The sequence below is a fragment of the Ranitomeya imitator genome, chromosome 2 (genome assembly GCF_032444005.1).
Source record: "Ranitomeya imitator isolate aRanImi1 chromosome 2, aRanImi1.pri, whole genome shotgun sequence".
Taxonomy (NCBI): Eukaryota; Metazoa; Chordata; class Amphibia; order Anura; family Dendrobatidae; genus Ranitomeya; species Ranitomeya imitator.
The window spans coordinates 602,786,492-602,811,953 of NC_091283.1; the positions used below are offsets into that span (position 1 = coordinate 602,786,492).

The 25,462-nt window shown below is 39.8% G+C and overlaps 1 protein-coding gene across 3 annotated transcripts in view; it reads left to right on the top strand.

The window, feature by feature from the left end:
* The window catches only part of CACNA1G (calcium voltage-gated channel subunit alpha1 G), a 501,367-nt gene that overhangs the window by 327,370 nt on the left and 148,535 nt on the right, over positions 1 to 25,462 (top strand). For all 3 annotated transcript variants that reach the window (XM_069752407.1, XM_069752406.1, XM_069752405.1), the window contains exons 18-23: positions 5,168 to 5,268; positions 10,212 to 10,335; positions 16,246 to 16,314; positions 17,189 to 17,373; positions 20,884 to 21,010; positions 21,570 to 21,695. In XM_069752407.1, the coding sequence (XP_069608508.1) occupies positions 5,168 to 5,268; positions 10,212 to 10,335; positions 16,246 to 16,314; positions 17,189 to 17,373; positions 20,884 to 21,010; positions 21,570 to 21,695 (732 nt within the window). The remainder of the gene's footprint in view (positions 1 to 5,167; positions 5,269 to 10,211; positions 10,336 to 16,245; positions 16,315 to 17,188; positions 17,374 to 20,883; positions 21,011 to 21,569; positions 21,696 to 25,462) is intronic.

The following is a 25,462-nucleotide window of genomic DNA, read 5'->3' on the forward strand; positions in this document are numbered from 1 at the left end:
GATCCTCACTCCTCGACGTCTCTGCATCAACTGCCTCCCTAAACATGTGGCTTAGTGTTCTCCCTCTCTATTGGGAATGACCCTCTAGATGGACAGAGGTGTTCACACCCACCCCCTTAAACATTAACTTTTAGCTCAAAGAATGAAGAATTTTCCAGAAGCCCAGTCTCCAGCCTGTGTTCAGGGTTGTGTATTAGGATGCTCCCTGCAAAGAGGAATAAAGATGCATGACAGAAACGCTAATGTAGGCCTTATGTATACATGAGATCCAGCCCGCAGTCTTCCTCTGCTTACTGTCACTGAATGGAAACATTGATTCGTGAGGCTGAACAACTTTCTATGAGAGATTTGTGCACTTTAAACTGACAAGCAAGAAAATCTCTAATAAACACAACAATAAGATCGACGTACCGCTGCTCCACGCTGGAAAAAGTACATGGCCAGCTCTTTACATAGTGAAAACAGCTTATTTATTATAGTAGTTGTCCTGATAAACTAATGCAGAGAAAAAGTATTGGAAGAGGTAAATGTTTACCTACTGTGCCAGACAGACTATACAGTGGGGCAAAGAAGTATTTAGTCAGTCAGCAATAGTGCAAGTTCCACCACTTAAAAAGATGAGAGGCGTCTGTAATTTACATCATAGGTAGACCTCAACTATGGGAGACAAACTGAGAAAAAAAAATCCAGAAAATCACATTTTCTGTTTTTTTATCATTTTATTTGCATATTATGGTGGAAAATAAGTATTTGGTCAGAAACAAAATTTCATCTCAATACTTTGTAATATATCCTTTGTTGGCAATGACAGAGGTTAAACGTTTTCTGTAAGTCTTCACAAGGTTGCCACACACTGTTGTTGGTATGTTGGCCCATTCCTCCATGCAGATCTCCTCTAGAGCAGTGATGTTTTTGGCTTTTCGCTTGGCAACAAGGACTTTCAACTCCCTCCAAAGGTTTTCTATAGGGTTGAGATCTGGAGACTGGCTAGGCCACTCCAGGACCTTGAAATGCTTCTTACGAAGCCACTCCTTCGTTGCCCTGGCGGTGTGCTTTGGATCATTGTCATGTTGAAAGACCCAGCCACGTTTCATCTTCAATGCCCTTGCTGATGGAAGGAGGTTTGCACTCAAAATCTCACGATACATGGCCTCATTCATTTTTTCATGTACCCGGATCAGTCGTCCTGGCCCCTTTGCAGAGAAACAGCCCCAAAGGATGATGTTTCCACCACCATGCTTTACAGTAGGTATGGTGTTTGATGGATTCAACTCAGTATTCTTTTTCCTCCAAACACGACAAGTTGTGTTTCTACCAAACAGTTCCAGTTTGGTTTCATCAGACCATACGACATTCTCCCAAAACTCCTCTGGATCATCCAAATGCTTTCTAGCAAACTTCAGACGGGCCCGGACATGTACTGGCTTAAGCAGTGGGACACGTCTGGCACTGCAGGATCTGAGTCCATGGTGGCGTAGTGTGTTACTTATGGTAGGCCTTGTTACATTGGTCCCAGCTCTCTGCAGTTCATTCACTAGGTCCCCCCGCGTGGTTCTGGGATTTTTGCTCACCGTTCTTGTGATCATTCTGACCCCACGGGGTGGGATTTTGCATGGAGCCCCAGATCGAGAGAGATTATCAGTGGTCTTGTATGTCTTCCATTTTCTAATTATTGCTCCCACTGTTGATTTCTTCACTCCAAGCTGGTTGGCTAATGCAGATTCAGTCTTCCCAGCCTGGTGCAGGGCTACAATTTTGTTTCTGGTGTCCTTTGACAGCTCTTTGGTCTTCACCATAGTGGAGTTTGGAGTCAGACTGTTTGAGGGTGTGCACAGGTGTCTTTTTATACTGATAACAAGTTTAAACAGGTGCCATTACTACAGGTAATGAGTGGAGGAAAGAGGAGACTCTTAAAGAAGAAGTTACAGGTCTGTGAGAGCCAGAAATCTTGATTGTTTGTTTCTGACCAAATACTTATTTTCCACCATAATATGCAAATAAAATGTTAAAAAAACAGACAATGTGATTTTCTGGATTTTTTTTTCTCAGTTTGTCTCCCATAGTTGAGGTCTACCTATGATGTAAATTACAGACGCCTCTCATCTTTTTAAGTGGTGGAACTTGCACTATTGCTGACTGACTAAATACTTTTTTGCCCCACTGTATATTACAAATCTTTATAGTGTATTGTGGAAATAAAAATCTATTTACTATGGACAGCTTCAACATCGAAAAAATGACTTTTACATGTATACAAATGGTTACCTTTAAACTGAACCTGTCACCTCGTTTTGCCGCTATAAGATGCGGCCACTGCTTTTCGGGGCTTATCTACAGCATTCTGTAATGCTGCAAATAAGCCCCAGATCTGACCTGAAAGAGAAGAAAAACAAGTTTTATTATACTCACCCGAGGGCAGGCCGGTCCAATGGGTGTTGGAGGTCCGGGTTCCGGCACCTCCAATCTTCATGCGATATCGTCATCCTGCTTGCTTTGTGTAGCTCTCCGGCGCAGGCGTACTGATCTGCCCCGTTGAGGGCAGACCAATTCCTGCAGTGCGCAGGCACCGGGCCTCTCAGACCTTTCCCATCACCTGCACACTGCAGTACTCTGCTCTGTCCTCAGAGAAAATGCAAAATGAATAAACAAAAGAAAAAAATCTAAATCAAATCATTGTTTGGTGTGACCACCCTTTGTCCTCAAAACAGCATCAAACATCCATTCTTCATGGAAGTTGTTCCAAATATCTTGGGAGAAGTAACAACAGATCTTCTGTGGATGAAGGTTTGCACAATTCCTTTTGTGCCATCGCATAGTCCCAGTGGGGGCCATATCATCACTTCCAGAACTCCTTGTACATCGGTATGTTGAAGATTGTTCTTAATGATTGTTCTCATGCAGAAGATAGTTCTTAATAACATTGGCTGTATGTGTGGAGTTATTGTCATGCTGCATAATAACTATGGAGCCAACTAAATGCCACTCCACTCGAATTGCATAATGGGTAAATATCTGCCTATATTTCTCAGCAATCAAGACATCAAGTAATGGGCAACGTTGACGACCAAAGACGGACGGAGTGGTTGAACAAGAAAACTTAGTAAATCAGATGAAAAACACATTTATTTTACGTGTTTACTTCTCTTTAAAATAGCTGTACAACCTGTGGGATCCAGCTACACCCATCTACTATTTCAATAGTATGTGGTCAGAAGTGGTCTTCATGGAAAAGTTGCTTCTAAAAAGCCATACCTTTGACATGGAAACAAGACCAAGCTACTCAACTATACACAAAAACAGAGGATATCGTCAGCGTCAAAAGAGGAAGAAGCCCTGGAAGTGAAGATATGTCCGACTCCCCAACAGAACCCTGATCTCAACATCACTGAGGCAGTCTGGGATAGAAAAAGAGACAAGAGGATTTGTGCAATCATACATCCAAAGAAGATCTGTGGTTAGTTCTCCAAAATTTTGGAACAACCTTCTTGCCGAGTCCTTTAAAAAACTGTGTGCAATTGTACCTTAAAGAGTTGATGCTTCATTGCTGTTGTGAAAACAATGGGGGTCACACCAAATACTGATTAGAAGTCAATTTCTCTTTTGTTCATTTATAGCATCAACATAACATTATGCAACTTTGTAAGGCTATGTACATGTCACAATTAAATCAGAGGTTTAACACAGGCATTGAAAAGGATGCCACACAATATTTCCATGTAGGAATCTTTCACATCCATTTATGTGACCATTGCAGCCAATCAGTGACCTCAGTGGCAATAACCTGCATACAAACATGATTGCTGAGGCCAGTTATTTGCTGCTTTAGTTATATGAATGATAGAAGGGGCATCATCACTACAGAACTAAAATGGATGGCACTGAAGTGGCAGGGGATTCAACAGGTAGTAATGGTTATTTCTTTATTTTAGAACATTTCCTACTCTTGGACCACCTTTAACTTTTAATTGGCAAACCCCTTCAATAATCATTGGGTCTTAGTAATTGTAACGGGGTCTACTAAGCTGGGGTACCTCTTTCAGTACCACCCCGTGTTTCAGGAGGTCCACTCTGCTTCTGCTGGATTTTGAATGAAGGACGCTGGCTGGAATTCCTTGATTACGTGAGAGCATATAAAAGCTGACTGCTATTCCACGTATTTCCAGTCTAAAAGAACAACCTTTATTTACAGCACACAGAATATATATCACAGATACACAGGGCAGGCCAATAGGAACACAGCAGGCCAGACCTACATTACAATAGCCGCAGGGGGCCGGAGCCTGCCAATATTTACTGTGGGAATTACAAAGGTGGAGGGGGGAGGTCAGAAAGAGAATATCTTGTCCAGGGGCACAGCCTGTGGACTGATGCATTTCACATGGAAACTATTATACATACATATACTGCATAACATTCTTGGTGCTGGGGGGTTCTGTAACAGTAATCAATAAAAGATATTTAAAGACAACCTGACAGGGAGTCAGCAAGAGGTATTGCAGTATTGGTCAGAGTGCAACAATTTGATGACACCTATTTTGTCCCACTTCATAGCTCGATTCTTTGGGATAGTGGCATAGTGTGCATGATATGGCTATATATCATATCAAAGACGAGGATGAATGTGCAAGATTTCACCCAGGAGCATAGATGACGTCAACAATAGACTCTGTCTATGCTGTAAACCAAGCAACGGAAGGCACTGCCAGGCAGGGAGAACTGAAATAGAGCCATGGACTGCAAGTGCATCAACATGCCCAAAGTGCACTTGCAGGATAATTGTCAAGTTACCAAAAAGCAAGATTTCTCCTGCAACAAATCACCAAACAGATGTCATTTTAATTGTTGTGCCCTGAGTCCAATACTGCAATACCTCTCCTCACCTGTCTAATACAATGCCGACAGGTTCTCTTTAACACTAGGACTACTGGACTCGTTTAACACTAGGACTACTGGACCCGACTAGAACTACTGAAGAGCAAGTAGTCAAAATGACTATACCAGTAGTCCTAGTGTTAAAGAATGTTTGTATCTTCTATCATTATGTAGTATTACAAAGTTAACACAGTGCTATTGTACATTATACCGTGCATTGTGTATTCTAATTGTTTTTTCTTCCTTACAATATTGCCTATGTAGCATCACTACATGTTTGATTTCCCTTTTTCAGAGCAAAGGCGAAAGATTAAGAGCATGGATAAGAGCTCATCTCCCAGCCTGGTGCAAGGAACGAGAAACCTGGTCCCTGTACTTGTTCCCCCCTTATTCCAAGTACGTGCTGTCAATTAGAAGGATTTTTTACTTTTTTTTTTCTTCCAATCATGTAACTTATTAAAGGGATCCTTCTCCCCGCCCGCTGACAGTGACTGACCAGTCTCTGTCTATATGTGCTCATAGTCAGAGGCTTGTCAGTCACTGTCAGCAGGCAGTTCCCTTTAAAAGAAAATTTGTGCAAGGAAGGTTTGTTGAGACTATCATAGAAGGGACTATTACAGTCGGTATATGCTCACCGTATGTCTGATACAATACTGAAATTGGGCATCAGGAATATGGAACCAGGTACCCTAAACCTCCCATAGGTGCCAGGTTTGTGCTACTCTAGTCTCTAATATCATTTTTTTTTCTACAATATTTCATCAGTATGGACTAACACAGGTGATCAATGCATAATATTACTAGATTAGATTATGTTATACTATATCATGTCAAGGTATGTTATTTTACTTTAGGAATACAATGGGAATTGCTATGTGTTCTCCCTTCTTTCCAAGCATATGAATAACTTCAGGAACTTGCAGTTATTTTCAAGAAAGTCTTAAGAATTTACATATAGAGCATTCCAGTAATAGCAAGGAAGAGGGTTACTAAGTGTAAAAAATGCACAAAAAATGTAAAAGAAACCCAAGCAATTCCTATTTTAATATCCCCTACTCATGTTATCTAATCCTTTCTTAAAGTGGAATCAAACAATGAGAATTCTACAAAGGGTTCTTCTTATATGTTTATCCCAGGAGATCATCCTTACCCTTCCTATTGCTCACTTTTTGGACTACACTTGGCCCTGGCCGTGAAGCGTATGGCTGTAGCAGTAGACCTCTCCCACTGCTCTGTCTGCAATGTAAGAGCAGGAACTCAACCAGGAGACAAGGAGAGACACAACCTTTAGTCACGCTCCCTTCTGGAGCCTTCCAGCCAAAAATAGAAGAGATCAAGAGCAAATTACAACTGTGCAGGATTTTAAGATTTCATGTATAACACGTGTTTGTCTCAAAAGCTGCAGAAAATCTTTCGGCGTACAAACACCTCTTGCATTTCTTTTCTGGTTTCCCATTTGTCATCACTCCCTGCATCTAAGATTAATTTGAAAAGACTTCTTAAAGTTGTGTGTGTTAGAAATTTAAAGAATTCTAGCAAAAAAAAAAAACAATTAAGGCAGTTTCTATGTTCTTATTGTACAAATGTTTGCATCTCAAATTAAAAATGAAGCAACTTTTCAATTTATCCTAAATACAAATGTCTAATGGTCGTATCTCCAGCACCCAAGCAGACTTACAGGGGTTGGACCAAATAATGGAAACACCTGGAAACATCAACAAAAGTTAGTTTAATATGGTGTAGGTCCACCTTTTGTGGTGATTCAGCCTTAATTCTTCAAGGTATGGATTAATACAAGGTGGGAATTGTTTCCAAAGGAATTTTAGCCCATTCTGCAGTTAAAACACCCTCCAGTTCTTTGAGCGACGATGGCAGCGGAAATCGACGTCTAACTTGAATATCTAAAATCGACCATAAATGCTCAATAATGTTGAGGTTTGGGGATTGTGGGGGCCAGGTGAGATGCTCAACTTCATTAGAATGTTCCTAGTGCCATGCTATAATGATTCTAGCTCTATGAGTTGGTGCATTATCATCCTGAAAGATGGCGTTCCCCTCCGGGAACAGTGCTTGAACCATTGGATGCACTTGGTTGCCCAAAATGCCTAAATAATCTCAGCTGTTAATTCTTCCATGAAGGGATATCACTGGCCCGGCGGATCTCCACAAAATAGCACCCCAGATCATCACAGAACCTCCACCATGTTTTACGGTTGGGAGAAGGCAGTCTGGATGGAATGCTTCTTTCGGCTGTCTCCAAATGTACACTTGGCCGGAGGTCGGAAATAGGGTAAATGATGATTCGTCTGAGAATATCACATGTTTCCACTGCTTGAGGGACCAATTCTGGAGACTTCTACACCACTCTAAATGCTTGGAAACATTTCTCATTGAGAGCAGCGGTTTTCTAATTGCAGCTCTTCTGTGGAATCCAGATTTGTGCAGCTCCCAAAGAACAGTTTTTGTGGAAACTTGGTTCTGTAGGTGTTCATTGAGCTCAGCAGGGATTTTTGGAGCCGTGGTTTTGCGATCCTCTCTCACAATTCGCTTTAGAGTTCGACGGTCTCTCTCAGTCAACTTTGACTTTCGGCCAGACCTGTGCTTTGCTGCGGACGTTTTCCCTTCTCTTTCAAACGCAGTCATTACTTTTGAGACAGTACCTCTTGACACGCCAAGCATTCGGGCACTTTCTGTTACACTAGCGCCTGCCACACGAGCACCAACAATTTGGCCTCTTTGAAAATCTGCCATTGGTATCAAGTTCTCATCAATGTTCTTACAATTCAGCAAAACAAACAGTTAATTTACATACACATATCACATAACACAAATAATCAACTACAAAACATTACCATATGTCACGGTTTGCATGTTTATAACATGTTCGAAGATTATGATGCCAAAACGTGAGGTGTTTCCATTATTTTGTCCAACCCCTCTATGTTCTACCATGGTTACAGTCAATAAATAAACTTTATGTCATATAATCCGTAAAGGGTTTGTCACTCTTCAGACAACCTTGGTGCCAAGCAAAGTTTGCTATAAAAAACAAACCGCATCTTACTCACCATCGCCGCGTCCAGCACTGAGTCTCTGCGGCTGCTACCACTCTCCAGTATTGAGATCTGATAAATATTAGAAGAAGGAAACTCAAATAACAATAATAATCTTTATTGGTGTCTATCAGAGACAATCAAGTAAAATAAGATAAAATAGCATTGTGGAACAAAAAAACCCACTCATCCAGGGGCCAACTACATAATAGAAAACATAGATTAAAAGACTCCAGAAAATGAATCTACAAAAAACATGTAAGTTAAGTCAAAACATCCAGCTGTACATGATAATGTCAAAATGTGGCAGTAATACTAAGGATTCATCCTATAAAAGACAGCCTAAGAGCAAATGTAAAGTATTAACATCCCGATGTACTAGTACTGTCTGTAGACATTGTATATGGAGAGCTTTGTGTGTGTGGGCAGGGTTAGCTAAGGCTACGTTCACATTTGCGTTGTGCGCCGCTGCGTCAGCGACGCGACGCACACCGCAAATAAAAACGCACCAAAACGCACGCAAAAACGCTGCGTTTTGCGACGCATGCGTCGTTTTTTGCCGAAATTTGGACGCAAGAAAAATGCAACTTGTTGCGTTTTCTGCGCCCGACGCTTGCGGCAAAAAAACCGCATGCGTCGCACAACGCAGCACAACGCATGTCCATGCGTCCCCCATGTTAAATATAGGGGTGCATGACGTATGCGTCGCCGCTGCGTCGCCCAACGCAAACACGCAAAACGCTAATGTGAACGTAGACTTACTCAGCACTGCTTCATTCTAAATCTAAAAGCTCTAATTGTATCAGAACGGCTGCATCTAGTAACCTAAGCGATACATCATTGGATTCAGAGTCTCTTTCCCTACATCATGCTGCTCTCAGATGAGGTAGCAAAAACCTGCTGACATATTCCCTTTAAAATCATTGAAACCATAAAATAAATGGAAATTGCATCTAGCCTTTAATAAGGAAATTTAGCTTTTTTGCCGTGTTCTAACGTAACATAGTAACATAGTTATTAAGGTTGAAGGAAGACTTTAAGTCCATCTAGTTCAACCCATAGCCTAACCTAACATGCCCTAACATGTTGATCCAGAGGAAGGCAAAAAAAAAACCCATGTGCAAAGAGTAAGCTCCACATTGGGGAAAAAAATTCCTTCCCGACTCCACATACGGCAATCAGACTAGTTCCCTGGATCAACGCCCTATCAAGGAATCTAGTGTATATACTCTGTAACATTATACTTTTCAGGAAAGGCATCCAGTCCCCTCTTAAATTTAAGTAATGAATCACTCAACGTGTTTATGAAAGTAGCTCCAAAAGCGCTGCTGCATCGAAATGTCATGGTATTATTCATGTCAGGTGTCTGCTATTAATGTATACATAATATTGCACAAAAGAGCACAACATGAAGATAGCCGGGTCGCATTGTGGCATCGTATCTACTCATTACTGTGCATACGACCTAGTGCAGCTATGGCATTACTGATGAAAAAATCCAATGCGAATAGATTTGTAGTCACAGTTCCCAAGTTGCAAGTAGACTTCAAAGTACGGTGCATGCGACTGCAACTCACATGTCACCTCTCAGTTTGACTGCTTTTGACAGCTGTAACATAGCCGCACATCAGAGCATTGTAGACAAGATGCACAAATGTTCGAGAAATGCTGTCACGCAACATGTCATTGTGTAGCCTCAGAATAATTCACACATTGAGCATTTGGTGAGTTTTTACCTCAGTATGTGTAAGCCAAAACCAGGAGTGGAACAGTCAGAGGAAAAGTATAATAGAAACTCGTCACCACTAGTGATGAGCGAATATACTCGTTACTCGAGATTTCCCAAGCATGCTCGGGGGACCTCCGAGTATTTTTTAGTGCTCGGAGATTTAGTTTTCATCGCCGCAGCTGAATGATTTACATCTATTAGCCAGCATAAGTACATGCGGGGGTTGCCTGGTTGCTAGGGAATCCCCACATGTAATCAAGCTGGCTAACAGATGTAAATCATTCAGTTGCTGCAAGGAAAACTAAATCTCTGAGCACTAAAAAATACTCGGAGACCCCCCGAGCGTGCTCGAGAAATCTCGAGTAACGAGTATATTCGCTCATCACTAGTCACCACTTCTGTATTTATCACCTACTTCTGGTTTGGGCTTATAAATACTGATATAAATACTGACCAAATACTGAACGTGTGAACGTGGCCTAAAGAAGAAAATGTAAATATACCATCAGGATACAGAAAAAAATGTACAGAAATCTATCTTGTGTTTTTTTTTACAGATTCCGCTTAATGTGCAATAAAATCATCACCCATAGAATGTTTGATCATGTGGTTTTAGTCATTATATTTCTGAACTGCATTACTATTGCAATGGAAAGACCTAAAATAGAGCCTCATAGTGCTGTAAGTATACCTGAAAACAAGTGCTAATGTCTATGTTGCTGATCAGCTTCACATCTATGATGAATTACATGATTATTCATTTGTTATGTTTACTTATAATGTGCAGTGCTTTACAGACCTTATCATGGCTCACAATCTAAATTCCCTAGCAGTATGTCTTTGGAGTGTGGGAGGAAATCAGATTTCTTGGAGGAAATCCACGCAAACACAAGAAGCGCATACAAACTCCTTACAGATTTTGTTCTTAATGGAATTTGAATCCAGAACCTCAGCGCTACAAACTAGCAGTGTTAACCACTGCGGAACCACGTCTCCCATAGACACTGATAATATAAAATAATATCAAGCCATCTAGAAAGTTCAGTTGTAGAACTGTGATGTGTTTGACGTATGGTAGATGTACATTGAAAAACATTAAGAAAATTAATTATGTCTGAATATTATGGGAAGTATGAAATTGCCTAGTGCCAATTGAAATAGCATATGCCATTTTTAAGGGGTTGTCCCTGTATAGAAAAAATGCTTACATCTAGAAAGAGCGCGATGCCCACCCATGAAAATAAAGCACAAATAGTTGTGTAAATGAATCGACACATAGAAACTTACAAGTTTAACCACACCGTTGTGAATAAGTCCTGATTGAGTCTGGATAAAATGAACAAAAAAACGTGCTGTGCATGTTAAAAAAAAAAGGTTTTAATATATCTCTTTAGTGTCTTTGTCACTTTTCAGCAAACTGTATGTTTCCTTTCTGTAGATCCTGGAAAAATTTTATAACACCCCCCCAAAACATAGTATTGATTAATACAGTATAGTAACATGGAGTAGCGGGTAAGAGGGGGATGCGGCTGCAGTTTTCTTCTCCCACGATGAGCTGTGAGAGGAGAAGCATAATGATCTGGGTGCTAAGCACAGTAGCAGAATCACACCAAGTACAACCTCCCCACGTGACAGACATGAAATGTCTAAGAAGTGACCCCAATTTTGTCTATACAATTTGGTGTAGCCTATGGCCATTTGTGTAGCTGCCCAAAGCAGGAGGAGTAGAACTAACAGAAGACAATGGGACATAGCTATTTTCTAGCACCACTGCCACTTTATTGCAATGGCCAGGGGCCTTCTTTGACTTTGGTGAGACAGCTCATTCATGAGACTTCATAACAATTCTGATATTAATAAAAAAAATACAAAAATAAGATACTCGCCTTTTTTGTCAGGCTGACTACTGGTTTTGGGGTCGTTATTTTTTTTTTTTTTGCTTTTTTAAGAATATTATAAAACACACCTAGGTTTAGACAACAGAAAATTGGAAAAAAAAATATATTAAACCAATTAACAACTCCATGCTCGTCTAAAGAAGTAGAACTTCTATGGTGGTCAAGGACGTGTCTCCTAAAAAGTGCAAAAAAACTCAAAGTCCAAAAAATACGGAATATAAAGTGCATCCTTCCTTTGAAAATGTTAGCACTGTATCATTATAGATATACTGGGAATGTCTATCCCTAGTTTATGATGCCCTAAATTGCGAAAAAAATATTGATCACTTATGAGGAAAATCTAATAAATTAGATTATAGGGAATCTGTCAGCCTCAAAACTTGATTTAAAGTACTTTTATGGATTTATGCGGGACTTAGCCACTATGAAACTCATACCTGTAGAACAGATCTTAATTCTTTACGTGGCCAGTAAAATGGGTTTATACCATATGTAAATGGGGGCTTCTCGGAGCATCCTTGGCATGGACAAGAGCTTAGTGCACTATTCCACCCCCCAATCAACATGCTGCATGCCTGGTATTGTTGCTGAGAAATCTTATATTCTTTATGTTAATGATTTCTTCCAGGCTCTGGGGTGTGCGATGCCTGGAAGAAATCCCTGCCTCCTGTCCTCAGTGTAATACAGTGCACGTCAGTTCTGGCCCCAGAATCCTGCGCCCTGCGCTCCCTCAGAAATGCATACCTCATCCTCCCTTCCATGGGCACTGCATTTAGAGATCTTCTACTCCAGTGACGTCCGGTCTGCGTGCCAAAAAGATGCTCTCCCCATGTCCTCCCTGCATAGTCATCGCTATGTACACATGGTTCCTAGAGAAGGAAGTGGGGAGAACAATTTATCTACGCGCATGATGGAGGTCACAGTGACTCGCCGGCGCCTGCGCAGAAGATCCCTGAATGCAGTGCCCACAAAAGGGAGGATGAGGTATGTATTTCTGAGGGAGTGCAGGGCGCAGGATTCTGGGGCCATAACTAACGTGCATAGGAGGGGGTAGTATAATGAAGACAGAAGGCAGGGATTTCTTCCAGGCACCCACATCCCGAATCCTGGAAGAAATCATTAGCATAAAGACAGAAATGTCATTTTGGTGGTGACAGTCTCATCCTCTCATCACTTAAAAAAACGCAAAAGAAGAAGCAGGAATAGAAACAAAACCCACCTCTATCACAAATGGCAGAGGCCTCAATGTTGTTTAGGAAATATACCAGAAGGACAATTTAGGGAAGAATAACAAACAACATGACAGCAAAAAAAAATTGCCATCATCTTATTCTGAGCTCTACTGGCTATGTCATCTGCTTCCATTTTTTGGTAATTCCACAACTAATTCGTTAAATTCCTAAGTGACAAAAAGGAAAATCATTCAGTTTTTTCAATAATCATACAGAGTATTTTATGAATGCATGAATGCTCTGCCCAATCATTAAAGGGAATTTGTCAACCGGCTTTTGCAAAGTAATCAGAGAGCAGCATGATGCAGGGACAAAGACCCGGGTTCCACCATCAGAATCAGTGTCACTTACTGGTTTGCTTGGTGTAGTTTTGATGCAAATCACTGTTTTATCTGCTACAGATATAGCATTGCTCTAAACGCTGAGCTCTATATAGCCCTGCCCACACCAATGATGGGCAGCTTTCTGTCTACATTGGGCATTTTCTAGAAAGCTGCCATTAAGTGGTGTGAGCGGTGTTATACCGAGCAGGAGGACTACATGGCATGAGACAACCAGTCCTGTAGATATAATCTGCTGATAAAACACTGATTTTATTGAAACTACAAGAAGCAGCCCAGTAAGTGATGCAACATTAGAATCCAGGTTACCACTCCTACATCATGCAGCAAAAACCTTTTGACAGATGCTTTTGAGAAATCACTTAGGGAGGGTCGACAATTTAGAAGTCTCCCAACTTTGGTTAATAGGGTGCCGAGATATTTTCCTTCTATAAAAAATGTGGTCTGTATAAACTTAATTTTATTTTGCCTGGTTCTAAAATACACAGAGAAAGAGTTTACCATGTTGTAGTCACTTTTCCAATGACTTCAGTTTACGTCTGCTAGCCTCAGGACTCAAGATGGTTGTCTTAGATTTTACAAAAGAAATGGTAGAAAAAGGGTCACGAACAGAAGCAGTTGTGGTATTCAGTCAAAAGTCATAAAGCTTACAAAAATATCTAAAAGCTAAGAAGTAGCCTGGATTGGAACAGAAAAGTATGGTACACAAAACAGTATAGAGTGACAGAAACTAATAAATAGCTAATAAGCAAAGTCAAAGAGGCTTACGTTTAGAAATGGAGAAGGTCATCAACCCAGATGAGTTACAGAGGGATCAGAAGCTAATAGTGTAGCCCATCAATCTGGGTCAAACATAAAATAAGCGATCAGCAGGTATTAGTAGGATAACAGCAAATACAGGGTATTACCGCCACAGATCGAACCGGCAGTAAGCCAGAATCAGTTCTAAGTGCGCTGTCTTTTTTCTGATTGGTCAGGCAGTCAAGTTCATGTGCTTTGCTGCCAGCTGCAGGGAACTTTTGAGGTGTTACAACAAAATGAGAACAACGTAAGGACAATGCGTATAGCAAAATTGGCCACTTCACAATGAAAGTGTCAACTCCCCTGACTTGTCTGTTTTAGTAAATTCTTGCTTTGCCCAAAATACAACAATCGAGATTATGGTAAAACCAAATCAGTTCACAATTTTTTATCCAACGATTGTTAAATGCTACATTTTTATGATAAACATCATAGATGATGATTCACTTTTATGGCAATTTGATCCAGGGTCGATCATTCTAAGATCATAGATTAATATATTATCCCTTTTGGTTTGTTACTTGTACACTGTGTAACAATTCTTTTTTTACTTTGTTTGTTGCTGGTAATTACTATTAATTCCCACAAACTGATTTTGTGATCAGGACAGTGATATTTTCAAATGAAGTTATTGCTAATGAAAAGCAAGGCAGGCTAATTTGCATCCTTTCAATCACAAAAAGTCAAGGAGAAACAACATGTGAATCGAAATTGATGAATATGTCCTGGACTCCAGGGTCTTTGTCTTTGGCAATTCAAAATAGCAAAAAGAAGTTAAAAAAAGTCAATTTTACAAGTTTATACACCTTGTTTTCCTTTTCGACAACAAACATCCCCCAAGTCATTCTACCATAAGCAGGACTGACCACAGCAAACTGAATTCTGGGTCGGGACAAAGATCAGGAGCTAGCCACCTTCATGTACTTTTCCTAAAACTGTCTGAGACCAAGATCCATGCAGATGTCAAGACAACAAATAAAAAAAAAAGATAGAGTGCTCGAATTCCCTAAGAAGCTCACTAGTAAGAAGAAAGCAGATCCTAAGAGCTATGTTGTAGTCACTCATGGCTTTCTGAGCAACCACTAGGTGGAAAACTATATGGATTTGTTTGACGGTCTGGTGAAGAACTACAGCACAATGGGCTGCAGAATGTATCTCAAAAGGGTTGTCCCACAAACAACGTACATTTCAATCAATAGATCTTGGAACAAAAATCAGCTCCACAATTATATGTGTTAAACAAAAATGTTCCTGTGCTGAGATTATATTATAATTGTGCCCCTGCTATGTACTGTTTAATAGCTGTGTCTAACAGTGCAAGAACATGGTCAGCGGAAACAAAAGAGTATACGCACAGGACAGCATGGAATCGCAGCTGATTCTTTCTGTGAGGTAAAACATTTCCCTTCCTGTTTTATCACAGGAGTGAGAGGTTCTGTCACATCTCCAACATTCTGAGCCCATCATAAATCAAGTCAGTGACATAAGACCTCAGAGGCAGCTACGGCTCCATCACTGATTTGATTTGTGATGGGCTGGAGACATGGCAGAAACACTCACTCCTGTGAAAAGGAAGTCAGGTAAAGTTTTCCCTAGCAAAAAACAGCAGCTGCGAAACCCTGCTGTGTCATCTGTATTATCACTTATTCTTCCTCCTCTGGCCAGGAATTGTGGTTATGTTCTGACCATGGCACGATTATTTCAACACAGGAACATTTTTTGACATATCCAACTGTGGAACTTATTTTTATTCCAAGATTTATGGTTTAAAATATACTTTGATTGTGTGACAACCCCTTTAAAGTTCATATTCTAGAAGCTTAGAATGATATACTCAGGAAGGACATGAGAGCATACTCTGAGAAGCAAAATAAGTGCTTGCACCAGAATGTAATGGATGTCACTACAAAGGACAGTACCAATAAAATATGATAGGAAACTACATTTGGGATTTGATTCTTGAAGGTGATTTCATGTATGATAATAGGCTGCTCAATTCCAAATCTGTGGCGGTCATTTTTATACAGCTTTATGTTAATTTTCTGTTTGTTTTTTTTACTTTACGGGAGACTGAAACAAGCGCAGAATTGTCTAGTTTTCTCATTTACAATGCATAATGTTCAAATATTACTGCTCTGATCACCAAATCAAAGTCTGTAAGGATTAAAATAATTTTCCATACCTTTATGACTTGGACAAATTGGAAAGACTAGTTCCCAGCTAAGTATTATTTCAGGTCACCTTTACAGTCTGTGCTTTTTTAATGACTTGATCTGAGTTGGAATATCACAGAATAATTGCCATATTTATCTATTTCAGGAAAGAATATTCCTGACGCTATCCAACTACATTTTTACGTTAATTTTTTTGGCGGAAATGACAGTAAAGGTAAAAAGATCTCGGAGCTACTATTGTATACTGTCTTTGTATCTGTCTATCTTTGTGTTCGGATTTAGCTCTCTCCCGCTCCCCTCCGTCTCTTCATTCTGTCAGCTCGTGTAATTACATGTGAAAGTTTCAGGGCAAAACTATTGACTCTGGGACTTTCATATATAATTAAGGCAACAGAATGATTACAATTGAATGCCCCAGTGAAGTATTTTTTTTGCTGGGACTTCAGATGCAATTACATCTCCAAAGTATTGTGGGTGTAATGGGCATTTGGCATAATCAGGTGTTTATTCATTTGCAATGGGGTCCTCTGCACTGTTAAGGGGAATCTGTCAGTAGAGTTTTGTTATGTAATTCGAGACCAGAATAAATATTTTTCTAAGAAAGCCTGATTCCAGGGATGTATCACTTACAGGATTGTTTGGTATAGTTTTCAGAGAATGCCTGTTTTGTCTAATGTAGATGTAGCAGAGATAAGACTTCTGGGCTGTGTATAATCCGCCCTCACCCCTGACTGACAGCTTCCTGTGTATAGTGTGAGCAAGCTGCCAATCAGTGGTGGGGGCGGAGTTACGCAGATTAGCTGGACTGCTCTGCACAGGAACTGTAGTCCTGCAGGGTTATTCTCCTGCTGATAAAATACTGATTGTATTGAAATTACAACACGCAGACTAAAAAGTGACATATCCCTGTAACCAAGCTCTCCTGCCATATATTATGCTTCTCTCAGATTAAATAGAAAAAACCTGCTGGCAGATTCCCTTTAAGTGAAGGTGTGACAAGATAAACTGTTTCCGTTAACCATATGATCCATCTTTAAACAATATTCTGCTTGATATGTGTCGCTAGTTATTTCTTTGCTTTCCTGCAGGTGGTGGCACTCAACTTGTGTTTTGGTGGCAAGGCTTACCTGAGAAGTAGTTGGAATGTTCTGGATGGAATGCTTGTTTTAATTTCGGTAATTGACATCCTTGTGTCAATGGTCTCTGATAGTGGCACAAAGATTCTGGGAATGTTACGAGTGCTGAGGCTTCTTCGGACTTTAAGACCTTTGCGGTAAGTAATACATGTATACTATAATTGAAGCAAAATTGTATGCCACTGTAGACAAGAGTCTTTGTTAAAATGTGTTGTGTTACATTATAGATTTCATCCATATACCAGTTAAAAGATAGATGATACTGTGCATACGCTGCAGCCGACGCCATTTTGCTGGAGCCAGTTTTTTTTATTTAACCCACTTACAACCTTACATGAATCGATACATCCAGATCGCCTGGTACTTACTGACCATGGACATATGGATATGTGATGGTGATTTTGCACTCACAGAGGTTATGCGCACGCGATAGCCGTCGGGTGTCAGCTGATTCTGACAGCTACCACCCAGCACTCAGTGCAGGATCGTTGTATGCACCGCTCCTGGCACTTTAACCCCCTAAATACTGCAATCGATATCGCCATATCGATATGGTGGCCCGATATCATCATGACAACATCCGGGTCGCCAGAGCTAGCAAACTTGCTGGATCATACTCATAGCAAGATGTAGCAAGTTTGGCTGTCAGTGCAGCGCTCCTGCTTTGCTTTACAAGTGATCAGACTGCAGAAAGTGAAAGTCCCATAGTGGGACAAAGTAAAAAAAGTGGAAAAAAATTGTAGAAATATAACAAAAAAACAAAGAAAATTATGTTAATTGTCGCAAGCGGAACGACTTGACCTATAAAATTGTCCTAGTAGTTAACCCCTTTAGTGAACACTACAAAAAATACAAATAAAAAAACAAGGCAAAAAATTATGGTTTATCATCATACTGCCACAAAAAGTGGAATAAGACTCAATCAAAAGGATGAATGTAAAAAATTAAAATGATATTGCTGAAAATGTCATCTTGCCCCGCAAATAAACAAGCCACCATACAGCTCCATCAGCGGAAAAATGCTTCAAAAATATAAAAATATAATTTTTTCTATAAAATAGTTTTTATTGTTTAAATACACTATAGCATAAAAACACAAATGTGGTACCACTGTAATCATACTAACCTGAAGAATAAAGCTGCCTTATTATTATGCATTGCTTATACAGTGCTATCTTATTCTGCAGAGCTTTACAGACATTATCATCGCTGTCCCCATTGGGGCTCACAATCTAAGTTCCCTATCAGTATGTCTTTTGAATGTGTGAGGAAACTCAAGCAAACATGGGAAGAACATACAAACTCCTTGCAGATTTGAACCCATGACCCCAGCGCTGCCAGGCTGCAGTGCTAATCACTGAGCCACTGTGCTGCCTGTGTTATCAATTTTACCACACACGGAATGCCTTTAAAAAAAATCCTGAATTTTTGATTTGTGTTTATTCTGCCTCCGAAAAATCAGAATAGAAAGCGAACAAAAAATGTAATGTTCGATAATGGTACCAATAAAAACGTCAACTCGTCCCCCAAAAAACAAACCCTCACATCACTGTGTCTGCCAAAATTTGGAAAAAATATATTTCTCAAAACATGGCGATGCAAAAACAATTTTAATCGCACCAACCGGAAGAATAAAGTTGCCTAATCACTTATACCGCACGAGGAACAGCGTAAAACATGAATAAAATCAATTCTTCACCTGCTGTTGATTTGTTCATTTTGCCTCTCAAAAATTGCAGTAAGATTTGGCTCACATTTATCCTGTGCACTGCTCTGAGCGCTTACATCGGGGTTTCTGTGTAAATCTCTGAAATACGTGATTCAGATGGAACCCCCGGTGCAAGATTCCCTATAATGAGGAAGATGGAGACACAGTGGATGCTGTCTGGCCTATTATCCAGCGGTGTCCATCTTTGTAGGCGTGCATGAAAATGTGGTCCGCCACAGTTTTGTGCACTTGAAAAAAAAGGACATCGCTGAACAGATTTAAGTCTGCTGCCTCATTATAGTGAATGTATTCTTTGGGGGGTTTATCTGAATTACGTCACTCAGAGATTTAGATGGAACCCTCAAAGTAAGTTCTCAATGTAGAGCGCAGGAGAATTGTGATCCCAATCATTATGTAAAATGTTCCCAATAACAGCTTCAACTCAATCCACAAAAATGTCCCGGATCAGGTCCGTCATCTGTCAATGGAAATATAGGGGGCTTCCACTTTACTAGTAATCCAAAGTCTCTGGAAAAGTAAAATGGCTCCTTGCCCCCAAAAGAAATTCAGCAAATTCTACGCTCTCAAATCCAAACTTCCCCCATCCTCTGAGCCCCAGTGTGCCTAATCCACATTTAGCATCCACATGTTTGGCATTTCTGTAGCGATGATAGCCCTCCTAATTTACGGGTACGTGTCTCCAGAAGCATGAGCTGGGCATAACGTACTCGTGACTACAATGGCAGTATGCAATTTTCAATCAGCAATATCCACGGCTGCTTGTTTCTGGAAAACGCAGAGTCAAAATCGTTACTACACCTGTATATAAATTCCCAAAATGATATGATAAAATGATTGATAATTTCCAAAATGGGGTCACTTGATGGGGGATTTTGCTCTTCTAGCACTTAGGGGCTGTGTATATGGAGTCCACAGCCCCTAACTTTGTCATTATTCTGGCATTTGTCAAATATTAATTATTATGGTAATCCTAACTGACCTAAAATGGAAAAAGATTATTCTGAGTTCATGTCAGATATTGAGAAAAACATGCATTTATATAGTGTATGTAAACTTCTGGTTTCAATTGTATATATATGGCTTGTTGTCCCCGAATATTTAATAACCAGCTGAGAGACAGCCTGGGAAAGGGGTAATAAACATAGAGTTTCCCAGGCTATTAATTTCAATGAACTGATATTAATAGCTTGGGAAGCTCCATGTTTATTGCCCCCTTCCCAGGCTATAAACATCAGCACCCAACTGTCAGCTTTCCCTTAGCTGGTTATTAAAAATTTGGGGGACCACATACCATTTTTTAACATATTTAATTATGAGCTAAATACATGTAATCTGCACTACACTGATTATGCTGTATATCTCAATTACATCTATCCATCTATCACCTATCTATCTATCTATCTATCTATCTATCTAATATTGTTTTATTAGTTACTAAACTAGCTTGAAATGACAGACAATGCCTGTATATAAAAGCTGATGTTAAAAACGAATTGCACATGGATTGCATACGCATGTCATTCAGATGTTATACGGATGTCATACGGACGCTAGATGAGAAAAATTGCCTTGTACTTCCATGACACTTGTCCTACTTTTCGCATCTAACATCTGAACGCAGATGAGTATGATCCCTTAGTAACTAAAAAGCATCATGTATACTAGCTTCACCTGGTGGTACAAATGTATGATACCTTGAATCACATGGTCAAAACTTGTACTGCAAATTGGGTATACTGACATATTAGGTAAAAAAAATTCTTTTGCTGGGATTTTCACAAAGCTGAGGAAAAATTATCAGGTTTTTGTCATGATATGATCGCTTCAAAACTTGTAACAAATTGCAGTAATCAAATGCTGATGACTTACATTTTTCTGAAAGTAGATTTACATGTATTGTTTGTTCTATTTAATGCAGGGTTATAAGTCGCGCTCAAGGGCTTAAACTTGTGGTTGAAACATTAATGTCATCCCTGAAACCCATCGGTAACATTGTGGTTATCTGCTGTGCATTCTTCATCATATTTGGAATCCTCGGCGTTCAGGTATATTTTACACAATGTAATATAACATGAATCTATTGAATAGTTCATAGATATTAGATTGTAGGGGACTGAGCACTGAACCTCCACCGACCCCACCAACTTAACATTCAGCAACTAACTAGTGGATAGGTGATGTTTCTAACTGGAATATCCTTGAATTTATAACAAGCGATAAAGGGGTACTGCAGCTATTAACTTGTACCAACCTATGGGATAGATAATATATGTTAAATTGTTGGAGGACTGACAATCTGGATCTCCAGTGGTTGCTAGAAGGGCAGCCCCAAGTTCCCTATGGCTCCACTGAAGCACATTTACGGTGGAGGAGGAGATGAATGGATGGGTAGTAGAGATTGCATCTTACTCCTTCCATATCAATAGTAGAGTGGAGCAATCAATCACTCTTACACTTGTACTAATGGCAATATATAAGATATTGAGGTCTCAGAGGATGACCCTACACTTATCTAACATTTTTGGATAGGTGCTAAGCTAATTTATAAATCTTGTTGGTTGAACCCATGTAATAACGATGAATATACACTGTTGTTCCTTTCAGCTCTTCAAAGGAAAATTTTTTTACTGCCTGGGAGAAGATACAAAAAATATCACAAATAAATCCGACTGTCTTGATTCTAGATACAAATGGATTCGACATAAATACAATTTTGACAATCTTGGTCAGGTGTGTAGAACATCGTGATATTTGCAAGTGGATTTTGTAATGCTTGAATATTAGCCAGTTACATACAGCACTTGTCACACACTTTAGAATTACCTAAAGTTCAGTAAACAAATTAAAAACCACCCAACAATCAGAAAAAAGAGTAACTCCTAAATGTTAACAGTTGATTAAAACAGTACCCATCATCAATCTGGGGCTGTGCTTTTTGAGGGGACAGTCTCAGACAGGTGATCTGTCTAAGTATCATCTATTGGCAAAAGTGCTCCAAGGGTCCCTAATACCCCACTAAAGGACCTGACTTTCTGGCAAAAGTAAGGTCCGAAATTCTGGTTTGTAGGATCCCATCAAGTAGAGCAGAATCTCACAACCCTCAGCGGCCCTTCTTGCTGTGAAAGAAAGAGACTTTGCATAAAGGCAAGATCTCACTCTTGCACTAACCATGCACTGGCACATACTTTAAAAAGTGGTTATCAAACTATAACATCAATCGATAACTGCTTAGGAACCAATGCAGCAAACCTGCGTTAGCAGAGAGGGTGAAATCTTGTGATCTCGCTCTTTCACAGTGATGAGGGCCACAAAGGGTTGGGGGATCCCACTTTGCATGCTCGAAAGTCAGGTACCTTTGTGGGGCATTAGAGACTCTTGTGACCACTTTTGCCAATAGCTGATCATTAGAAAAGTCACCACTTTTGGTCTGCCCATTCTTTTCTTAAATAAAAAGTGCAGCCCCAGACTGATGATAGATCTACTTTAACCCCTTCCTGACATATGGTATGCAGCTACGTGATATGTGACTTTGATGCAAGCTCAGCACTCCTCTTTCCCAGCAGATGATAGCTGAATTATTCAGCTATCACCTGCCTCTAACAGCCAAGGGTGGAACAAAGCTCTGCCAGCGGCGGTTAACCTGTAAAATGCCACTGTCAATCTCTAACAGCAGCATCTAATGCACACCAGCAGGGGGCACATAGTCACGTGATCTCAGGGTGCCGATTAGTTGCCATGACAGCTGGGGGTCTGCTAAAGACCCCAACACCTGTCATTACAGTACTTCTATTAAAGCCAGCCAGTATATGGCATTAATAGGAGACTCTGATTTTCGCCATATGTTATCCTCTAAAGGGAATAATAAGTACAGTAAAAGTGAAAAAAAATGTTTTTAAAAATGTGAACAAAATAAAAAAGACATAAAAGTTAAAATTACTACCTTATCGCCCATTAGAAACAAAAATGATAAGAAAATATTAAAAATGTGGTATCACCACGTCCAGAAAAGTCTGATCTATCAAGTTATAAAATTATTTAACACAATTGGTTAGCACTATAAACAGAAAAAACACAGAAACGTCCAAATTTTTGGTCACTGATATATCACAAAAAAATGCTGTAACAAGCAATCAAAATGTTGTATTTATCCCAAAATGGTATCAATAGTAATGTTATCTCAACCCGCAAAAATAAAAGCCCTACCACAGGTTAAAATGAAAATATTATTGGTCTTGGAAAATGGCAATACTATCAAACTTTTTTTTAAAACTTCATACACACGTGGTCAAAATTGTTGGTACCCCTCGTTTAATGACAGAAAAGCCCACAATGGACACAGAAATAACTTGAATCTGACAAAAGTAATAAATAAAAAATCTATGAAAATAAACAAATGAAAGTCAGACATTGCTTGTCAACCATGCTTCCACAGAATTTGAAAAAAAATAAGACTCGTGCAATAGGCCAGGACAAAAATGATGGTACCCTTAACTTAATATTTTTTTGCATAACCTTTTGAGGCAATCACTGCAATCAAACGATTCCTGCACCTCTTGACAGGTATTTTGGCCCACTCCTCAAGAGCAAACTGCTCCAGTTGTCTTGAGTTTGAAGTGTCATAAAGATTTAATTGTTTTGTTTTTCAAATAAACTTGTGGATGGTATTGTGTCTCAGGGCTCAATAGATAACTGAAATCAATCTTAAACAGGTGATAATTAGTTTTCCAGGTGATTCTAATTAAAGGAAAACTACTTAAAAATGATGCTCCACATTATTAAGCAGGCCAAAGGTTTCAAGCAATATTAGAAATAAAAAGGATCTCTCTGCTGCTGAAAAGTGTTAAATAGTGCAATGCCTTGGACAAGGTATGAAAAAATTAGATACTTCACAAAAAATTTGTGATCATCATACTGTGAAGAGATTCGTGACTGAAACAGAGCACAGGCAGAGTTCATGCAGATAAAGGCATAATGAGGAAGGTTTCTGCCAGACAAATTCATTGGATTAAGAGAGCAGCTGCCAAAATACCACTACAAAGCAGCAAACAGTTATTTGAAGGTGCTGGTGCCTCTGGAGTCCCTCGAACCTCAAGGTGTAGGATCCTTCATGGGCTTGCTGTGGTGCTTAAACCTACTGTTCAGCCACCCTTAAACAGTGTTCAGAAACAGTTGCAGTGAGCCCACACATAGATGAAGACTAATTTTCAAACAGTCTTGTTTACTGATGAGTGTGGAGCCACCCTGGATGGTCCAGATGGATGGAGAAGTGGATGGTTGGTGGATGGCCACCATGTCGCAACAAGGCTGCGACGTCAGCAAGGAGGTGGAGAAATCATGTTTTAGGCCAGAATCATGGGGAAACAGCTGGTGGGGCCCTTTAAGGTTCCTGAAGATGTGAAAATGACCTCTGTAAAGTTAATAGCGTTTCTGACTGACAACTTTCTTCCATGGTCTAAAAGGAGAAACGTGCCTTCAGGAGCAAAATCATCTTCATGCATGACAATGCCCCATCTCATGCTGCAAATAATACCTCTGAGTCACTGGCTGCTATGGGCATAAAAAGAGATAAACTCATGGTGTGGCCACCATCTTCACCTGACCTCAACCCTATAGAAAACCTTTGGAGTATCATCAAGCAAAAGATCTATGAGGGTGGGAGGCAGTTCACATCAAAACAGCAGCTCTGGGAAGCTATTCTGACTTCATGCAAAGACGTACAAGCAGAAACTCTCCAAATACTCAAGAATGCAAGAATTGTGAAGGTGATATCAAAGAAGGGTCCTATGTAATGTAACTTGGCCTGTTAGGATGTTTTGGAGTTAAATAGCTTTTTTGTTCAGTGAATGTGACCTCCTAATGAGCATTTTCAGTTCTTTAAAACATATCAAATGTTTAGAAATTCTACTGTGCCTAATAATTTGGAACAGTGCATTTTGAGTTTTTATTCATTTTGGAGATTATACTGTTATCATTGGGAGGTTTCTTCAATAAAATTCGATGTATACTCTAACGGGTGATGACTTTTATTAGACTGACTGTCATTTGCACCGACCATTTAGGAAAATCCGATAAAAATGTCATTTGCATAATAATTTGGAACATAGTGTAGAAGGCAACTTCAGAATAGTCCAATGTTTTTGTCTTAGTCATTCATGGGTGTTTTTAGCTGTGTGTTTTGTGTCATTATCTTGTTGCAAGACCCATGACCTGCGACTAGGACCAAGCTTTCTGACACTGGGTAGCACATTTCTCTCTAGAATCCCTTGATAGTCTTGAGATTTCATTGTACCCTGCACAAATTCTAGACACTCCGTGCCAGATGCAGCAAAGCAGCCCCAGAACATAACAGAGCCTCCTCCATGTTTCATAGTAAGGACAGTGTTCTTTTCTTGATATGCTTCACTTTTCCGTTTGTGAACATAGAGCTGATGAGCCTTGCAAAAATTTCCATTTTTGTCTCATCTGTCCATATGACATTCTCCCAAGAGCTTTGTGGC